The sequence below is a fragment of the Puntigrus tetrazona genome, chromosome 21, assembly GCF_018831695.1.
Source record: "Puntigrus tetrazona isolate hp1 chromosome 21, ASM1883169v1, whole genome shotgun sequence".
Classification (NCBI taxonomy): Eukaryota; Metazoa; Chordata; class Actinopteri; order Cypriniformes; family Cyprinidae; genus Puntigrus; species Puntigrus tetrazona.
In genome coordinates this window covers 12,687,055-12,695,520 of record NC_056719.1, presented here as the reverse complement: position 1 = coordinate 12,695,520, position 8,466 = coordinate 12,687,055, and the positions used below count along the sequence as shown (strand labels likewise).

General features: G+C 38.1%; 1 protein-coding gene across 2 annotated transcripts; it reads right to left on the bottom strand.

Moving 5' to 3' along the window:
* Positions 1-978: 978 nt before the first annotated feature.
* Positions 979-7,819, bottom strand: slc47a2.2 (solute carrier family 47 member 2, tandem duplicate 2). 2 transcript variants are annotated; one of them, XM_043220959.1, is made up of 18 exons: positions 7,759-7,819; positions 7,481-7,672; positions 7,171-7,272; positions 7,021-7,089; positions 6,798-6,946; positions 6,621-6,663; positions 4,695-4,739; positions 4,441-4,538; positions 4,249-4,346; positions 3,717-3,830; positions 3,541-3,608; positions 3,091-3,199; positions 2,781-2,856; positions 2,507-2,576; positions 2,155-2,287; positions 1,585-1,679; positions 1,426-1,504; positions 979-1,355 (listed from the first exon to the last, which is right to left on the bottom strand). In XM_043220959.1, the coding sequence occupies exons 2-18, from the start codon at positions 7,655-7,657 to the stop codon at positions 1,117-1,119; spliced, it is 1,764 nt and encodes a 587-aa protein (XP_043076894.1). In that variant the 5' UTR covers positions 7,658-7,672; positions 7,759-7,819; the 3' UTR covers positions 979-1,116. The 2 variants fall into 2 exon arrangements, with proteins under 2 accessions (XP_043076894.1, XP_043076893.1); XM_043220958.1 differs by having other exon boundaries at positions 7,481-7,802.
* Positions 7,820-8,466: the final 647 nt, after the last annotated feature.

Sequence of the window (8,466 nt, the reverse complement as noted above, 5' to 3'; positions counted from 1 at the left end):
AACTCTTACCTGCATCCCCGCAGAAGTGAGGCGGGTAGGCCGTTGGTTCGTCCTCCCAGTCTTCCCACTGCTGCATATTAGCCCAAGAAGAGAGCGCAAGTGTGGTGCGGAACTGGTCCGCTCAACTCCTCGCTCTCCCTGGGGACCCAGAGACAGAGGAAACTGCCCTTGTCAAGGTTTTAGGTAGCGGCAAGATTCTCTGCCCGGCAGAGCAGCTCCCTCCATCCCCGGATCTGAGGGCCTCTTGCACCTGCGCTTTCCTCCAGGTTTGGCAGGAGCCAGCGATTGACTTCTGATCATCAGGGGGAGCCCAAGAGGGTACAGCTGATACCCCACGTGAGGGTCCAGACTGAACCTTTTGCAGCTCCACTGGTTGCAGAGTTTAAGCTTTGTGTCACAACCCGAAATGGAGCCCACCTGTCTGCAGCCAGGAAGAGAACCAAGTCGAGCAAACACAAGCTCCGCCCCCTTTTTTCAAGGTGACAGAGCCCGCCCATCACTCCAAGATGACCAGCTCCCCGCAAGGAAATGATTCATCCACAACCGCCACCTCAGCGTGCTAAGCCCAGGCACACAAGGCAACGATTGTGACCATCACCTAACACCAGGTAACAACCGCATCCAGAAACACACGGGTGTACGTCGTCTGAAGCAAGACCCACGTTGTCTTCCAAGACGCGTAGAGTTTGCCAGACGTAACGTCGTCTTTAAAAAGACGCACCCGCGAATGCTCTTTTAGTGCTGAGGCAACAGGGGATAGCCGTTTTGCACACAAACAGGGGGGTAGTGCAGCCTGATTGTGGCAATCCACTCGACGCAGGAAAACGACCTCCTCTGAAACGCCGTACTCCAACAGTCGTAGATCGTCTTTGGAGCTGAACAGTCACGCTCGGCTCCGAAGCGAAAAGCTGAATATGCGCGCTGTGATCGCTGGATGCGATTAGCGCATGCCAATCTTCAATTGGCTCGTTTAGATACACTCGAAGTAGATTGGTCTCTCGAAGCGAGATCCCAATTCTTCTGTCATCCGACGTGATTCGGAGTGACCGACTGAAAGGGAACACATCTACATCAAATACTATAAAAAAAAAAAAAAAAAAAAAAAAATTGAATGTACTACACTCTAAAAAATTCAGTTAGCACCCCATTTAACACAATCCCTCCAGCTAGTATAAGCAGCATAAGGAAAAATGCAAGTCCTCGACGGACAATCAGCTGTTTGGTTGTCAAAACCGTACCAACTGTCACCAGTGTAGCAGCATTTGTTATTTCTTCTTCTTTTTTACTGAGCCCTTCGAGGTCTGTGTTTGCATCTGTCTGGCCTTCTTCAGTGTGCTGGGACTGCTGTAGTACTTCTGTTAAAAGACAAAGACATGATTTTTTTTTTTTTTTTTACCACTGAGGTCATCATGTAACAGAAACTACCTTTTGTATAGTCCTTATTTTCCATTCCATAAGATTCATCTTTGGTCTCAGGGACTTGTACACCTGCTCTGATTAAAGCCTGAAAATAAGAAGATAAAGACTGCAGTCATCATCTATCCAAATATACTATATAGATGTAAATTAATCAAAATGTCTCACCTCTTGAGTTGCTTTTTTCCAGTCCAGTTTGAAAATGAGGATGATGAAGAACAAGGACTGTAGGAAAACACAGCCAAAAAACCCAATCCACAGACCTAAAAGGTATTTAGCATGATAATGTTTTTTACTGGCTTAGTTACAGTACTTAAATAGAGCAATAGTGTACAGTGTTGAATAGCCATATCATTAGAAATAGCATTAGAACATAAACAAACCTATTGTCTACACTCTAATAATAATGGTTCTTTATTGGCATATGGTTCCATGGAGAAGCTTTAACATCCATTGCACAAAAGCTTCTGTATAGAAGAAGTGTTTTTGGATTATTAATAACTTTTAAAAACTTCACTGAAACTTTCTTTGGGTAATACAAATAGGCTTCTATGACATTGTTGAAAAAACACCACATTTTAACCTTTACTTTAAGAAAGTACTAGTATGGAAAGACATTCAAATTTAAAATACCAAAAGAGACATTTTATTTGAAAGAAAATCATGGGGAAGCAAACATTTTTATAAATATATTTAAAAACTATGAAGTAGCTTTAATGCAGCAATTCACTTTATTACCTATTATGCCCATGTTGAGAGCAAACATCAATGACACTCCAATTGGAAATCCCACAAAATAATATCCCACAATGTTACACAGAGCACCAAGAAGTTGCTTTCCAGCACCTCTGACAATACCACCTGTAATAGCCTATAATCAGAACACATTTAATCAAAAAATGGACAATATCAAAATAGATTCACAATATGTCATATACAGAGAGCAGGCCACTTGAAATGAATAATTTTAATGCTATGAAGCTTTATGATTCCTTCCCAGTCAATTTATCTCCCAAGCAAATAACTTAAAACATGACAAGTCTATTTTTGATGCATACAAACAATGTTTAAAGAACATTAATACACTTACAGAAGTGGCATCAAATAGATGAACAAAGCCATACATGACCATGACTTCTGATATTCTGAGGACAATTTCCCTGCAAAACAGAAAGTTACAGAGTCAATAAAGCTGTTCTTGTTCATTTAACGATAAACCAGCCGCACAATCAACAGAAACTGTAAAAAACAGAATTTCAACATTGGCACGTGTTTAGAATAATAATTAAAAAGCCTAGTGAGATAATAATATCACTGTGTGGACTAATGTGTGTGGACTAATGTGTGTAATTCTTGTAACTTACTCATCTTTGCTAAAGATGTATCCGATGACATTGTTAGTACCTCCAATTATGGTTGCAATCACACAGGATACAAGTACTAAAGCAGTAGAGTAGTAGAGTAGAGAAATTAATTAGGTTTTGAAAGAAAATAACTGTAAAGCATCAATGTAAATAATTAGTGTACTGTAAATATAAGGTGTACATTTTCAAAACACTTTTAATTTCAACAATAATCAACAATATGTTACATTTGATATTACTGTCATATAGCTGATTTCCAAATAATTAGACCTATTCAGCATCACTTAAAGGTGTTGAAAAGACCACTTACTTCCACAGACTAAAGACATTTTAGCAGACAGCTTGGCTTGTTCTGTGTTTCCAGCTCCAAGTGCATTTCCCACCCTCACACTGGCTGCAACTGCAAATCCCAGTGGAAACTGAATGACAAGGAGAAAACATTGACTTGGTGACCAATGGCAAACTGGGCACCTTTTTGGCAATATTTTCTCTATAAATATATGTATATATTTATACATATGTATATATTTATATAAGTATCTCACATTATACTTTTTTTAATATACTGATTAGCTGATCAAGAAACATTTCTTATTATTATCAGAGCTCAGCACAGACATGCTAGGTATTTATTTATTTATTGTGGAAACTGTGGTATATGTGTTTTGTTTAGGATTTTGAATTTATGGTTGAGACTAATCCAGGCAGGAACACATGTTATTAAGCAAAATCAGGTCAGATTATGTAATGCTGACAGTACCATGTACATAATGCTGGCCAGTTCATAGACGACAGACTGAGCTCCGAGCTCGACTTCACTGATGAGTCCTACAATAAAAGTATGAGAGTAACATGAAATACACCAATATTTAATAAATATGTTCACTATTGTTCTGAAAATAAACAGTGAAATAAATACACAGAAAGTTTACAAACCTGCAAGGAATCCACCGATCTCATATGTCCACCACTCTGCGCAAAGCATGAGCATGCTGGGAAGAGCCAAGCAAATGAAGGCACCCCATTCCTGCAAACAGTCTTTAGACCAGCCTAATGTTGTGTGTTTGAGGCAATATCAGCAGGACACCACGGGAGAAAAATAACACACATTTAAATAACAAAACAATTAACAACATTAATTCATGTCAAAACAATGCAGATTTAATTTATTCATGACAACCATATAAACATGAGGAAACTAAGTCTTAACCACTTTACTAGTAGTAATACAAACTGGTGTGCTGTCAAATGTTTCTGAAGATGCAGAACTAAGAAACAGAGCCTGTATTCACAAGACATCTTAAGGCTGAAAGTAGGTTCTAACTTGCAAGTTTTTTTAGAGCAAAGAGAAAACTCTGAGGCTGAGTTTAAAACTTTTACTGGTATTTAGGAGAACACTTAGTGGTAAGATAAAATGTTTTGTGGATACTAGGCCAGATCTCTGCAAAAATTTACAGGAAAAACTCACCACCCCAAGTGGCTTCATGCAGGCCCATATATCGAATAAACAAATACAGAATAACTGCCAAGGAATACTGGGAAATAGCATTTGCTGCAGCAGATCCTCTGTGAACACATCAGTTTATCATTCAAATAATGAAGAAAATAAGAAAACATTGTCTCTAATTAAAAGATATACAGAATATATGCAGCGTCTTACGCCACACCAAGATCAAGAAGATGAAGAAAGATGAAGTTTGTTAAAGCATTGAGAACATTTCCTGCTGCTCCTGTGATGATCTGAGGCCAAATAATACCCTAAACAAACAAAGAGGCTATCAGGATCACAGCAATATAAAGTTATACTCAAACAGCAGAACATAGAGCTAGGAACACCAAAGTCATGATTGATTACTTAAGCAAGGCATACATTTATTAAATGTTTTACCTTAATGCTTAAAGCTTAAAGGTTACCTGATTTTGAAGATACAAGCCCTGTAGCTGATACATGAAGGCAGCCTGTAGATATGGAGATTGTTATTGTCACCTGTGTGAAGTATTCTTGCAAAGTCAAGCTCTGTGTGAGGAACTTTGAGAGAAATTTTAAATTTAAATTGTTATTCACTGAAAATCATATACAGACGTGGACAAAATTGTTGGTACCCTTTGGTCAATGAAAGAAAAACTCACAATGGTCACAGAAATAACTTTAATCTGACAAAAGTAATAATAAATAAAATTCTATAAATGTTAACCAATGAAAGTCAGACATTGTTTTTCAACCATGCTTCAACAGAATTATTAAAAAAAAATAAACTCATGAAACAGACCTGGACAAAAATGATGGTACCCCTAACTTAATATTTTGTTGCGCAACCTTTTGAGGCAATCACTGCAATCAAACGCTTCCTGTAACTGTCAATGAGACTTCTGCACCTCTCAGCAGGTATTTTGGCCCACTCCTCATGAGCAAACTGCTCCAGTTGTGTCCGGTTTGAAGGGTGCCTTTTCCAGACTGCATGTTTCAGCTCCTTCCAAAGATGCTCAATAGGATTGAGGTCAGGGCTCATAGAAGGCCACTTTACAATAGTCCAATTTTTTCCTCTTAGCCATTCTTGGGTGTTTTTAGCGGTGTGTTTTGGGTCATTGTCCTGTTGCAAGACCCATGACCTGCGACTGAGACCAAGCTTTCTGACACTGGCTAGTACATTTCTCTTTAGAATTCCTTGATAGTCTTGAGATTTCATTGTACCCTGCACAGATTCAAGACACCCTGTGCCAGACGCAGCAAAGCAGCCCCAGAACATAACAGAGCCTCCTCCATGTTTCACAGTAGGGACAGTGTTCTTTTCTTGATATGCTTAATTTTTTCGTCTGTGAACATACAGCTGATGTGCCTTGGCAAAAACTTCGATTTTTGTCTCATCTGTCCACAGGACATTCTCCCAGAAGCTTTGTGGCTTGTCAACATGTAGTTTGGCATATTCCAGTCTTGCTTTTTATGATTCGTTTTCAACAATGGTGTCCTCCTTGGTCGTCTCCCATGTAGTCCACTTTGGCTCAAACAACGACGGATGGTGCGATCTGACACTGATGTTCCTTGAGCATGAAGTTCACCTTGAATCTCTTTAGAAGTCTTTCTAGGCTCTTTTGTTACCATTCGGATTATCCGTCTCTTAGATTTGTCATCAATTTTTCCTCCTGCGGCCACGTCCAGGAGGTTGGCTACAGTCCCATGGATCTTAAACTTCTGAATAATATGTGCAACTGTAGTCACAGGAACATCTAGTTGCTTGGAGATGGTCTTATAGCCTTTACCTTTAACATGCTTGTCTATAATTTTCTTTCTGATCTCTTGAGACAACTCTTTCCTTTGCTTCCTCTGGTCCATGTCGAGTGTGGTACACACCATATCACCAAACAACACAGTGATTACCTGGAGCCATATATATAGGCCCAATGGCTGATTACAAGGTTGTAGACACCTGTGATGCTAATTAGTGGACACACCTTGAATTAACATGTCCCTTTGGTCACATTATTTTCAGTGTTTTCTAGGGGTACCATCATTTTTGTCCATGCCTGTTTCGTGAGTTTATTTTTTTAAATAATTCTGTTGAAGCATGGTTGAAAAACAATGTCTGACTTTCATTGGTTAACATTTATAGAATTTTTATTTATTATTACTTTTGTCAGATAACAGTTATTTCTGTGACCATTGTGACTTTTTCTTTCATTGACCAAAGGGTACCAACAATTTTGTCCACGTCTGTAAGTTTGGAGCAGCATGAGCTTTAAGTACCTGATTACTTTAGGTTTTTTTTGTGAACTGTTTGTAAACATTTAATGTTAATTGCAGTGTGAATGGCATTGTGCAAAAAAGTTAAATGTGTCACTTACAGGCAGAGCAGGCATGAATATTTTTACATAGAGTTGGGACAGACTGTTGACAGAAAAAAGCAATCAGTTTATCTTGTTTAATTTATTTCATAACACATTTCATAATATACTACCACCATTTTGCTAAATAGGCACATCATTAAACATAATATGCAGTAAATGTTGAAAGTGTCTGACCTGGCCACACTGGGACTCTGTCGGACAGCCAGCAGGATGGGCTCGGTGTTGATGAGCAGCGCCCAGCAGGGAAAACAGGTCAACAGGAGGATGAGAATCCCTCTCTGCAGTATCACACCGACCCGCTTCAGATTATTACTGCCAAACGTCTGGAGAAAAAAATTCAATTCAAATGATATCTGAGTACAAATTATACTTGCATTACTGAACATTCACATCAGACCTGAGAGATGAGTGTATCGCATGCAGACGCCAGACCAGAACCAATGGAGATGCCGGTCACATTAATAACCTGTGAGAAAAAGGACATATTTATAGATGTAATAAAAGTTTCAGTGAATGCCACCATGATGAATTTATTTTGTGAACTCACAGCAATAGCCAGAGCCGCACCGGCCAGTTCAGTTTTCCCCAAGTGTCCACAGAACACAGTGCTAATAAAGCTGATCATAAAGATCATCAGCTGAGATATAAACTGCATGAAGATGAAAACATTTACTGCATAACAGTTATACATTTTCACTCAGTCTGTTAAAATTCATGATAAGGCCTTAATTTGACTGTACACTGGATCTTAACATTATTACACATTAATAAAAACCATAATAAATAGATAAACTAAAATGTCAGAAGAATAATCATTTCAATAATAATTCATTTGTGAACTCTATATTTACACTTACCACTGGTCCAGCCAGTTTCAGCAGGTCTATAATTTCCTCTTTATAATTTACCGGTAACAAACTACCGAGTTTTCTCTGACATTCATCACAAACAGTCTGTGTATTCGGCTGAGCAACATGGCTTATGTCTTGTTTTGGGTATCCATTTATCTGGGTTTCTGTGTTAACACTGTCCATTTCCAGGCAAGCCCCCTGTGCCAACAAAGCTCTAACTTTTACTTGGTTAACCATAAAACAAATACATATGAATAAATATTAAAGTAAAAGATATACATTACAGGGGCTATTTTCTGGCTGGCTGAAGCTTCCCCCTGTTGTGGTACACAAAGTTAGTATATAAACAGCAGTCAGTGCATAAGCTGGTCAGGTTTCATTAAAGGGACATCGACATCATCCTGAAGAACCCCAAATAATACTCACCTAACACTAAAAGTTTCCTCTGTGCTCAGAGCAGGTCATCATGTGCTGCTGATAGCTGTGTGTGCTGGTAGTAAAATTTGCATTCTGAAAACCTTACTGTGTAGATAAGATAAATTTAACGGCAGGACTTTTTTTTCTAGGATGACTTTCTTTAGAAATTAAACAGTTATACATAAGAATATAGGGACAGGTACATTTGTAGTAGTATTTATTGTATAAATTACAAAAAAAAAAAAAAACCATTTAGTTGAATAACTTATACTTGTAATGATTAAATTCCAAAATATAAATTCTGTCATTAATTACTCATCCGTTCATACCGTTCATCATCGGAACACAAAGATATTATTTTGATGATTTTTGACCCTTCCATAGACAGCAACACCACAACACCCATTCCCATTATTATTATCCTTATTATTGTTATTTTTTTATTATTATTTTAGATTAAATTAATTCCTTTATTATACTATTTTATGTTTTATTTTTCTTCTCATCCACAAATATTCTACATACAGCACACAATTGTTTCATGCATACTCTACATGAGTACATGCACATCTTAC

Coding starts and splice junctions, on each gene's coding strand:
- slc47a2.2 (XM_043220958.1), bottom strand. CDS start 7,711: ATGGTTAACCAAGTAAAAGTTAGAGCTTTGTTGGCACAGGGGGCTTGC. Junction 7,273..7,480: donor TGAAACTGGCTGGACCAGTG/GTAAGTGTAAAT, acceptor ATCTTCATGCAG/TTTATATCTCAGCTGATGAT. Junction 4,740..6,620: donor TATTCATGCCTGCTCTGCCT/GTAAGTGACACA, acceptor CCATATCTACAG/GCTGCCTTCATGTATCAGCT.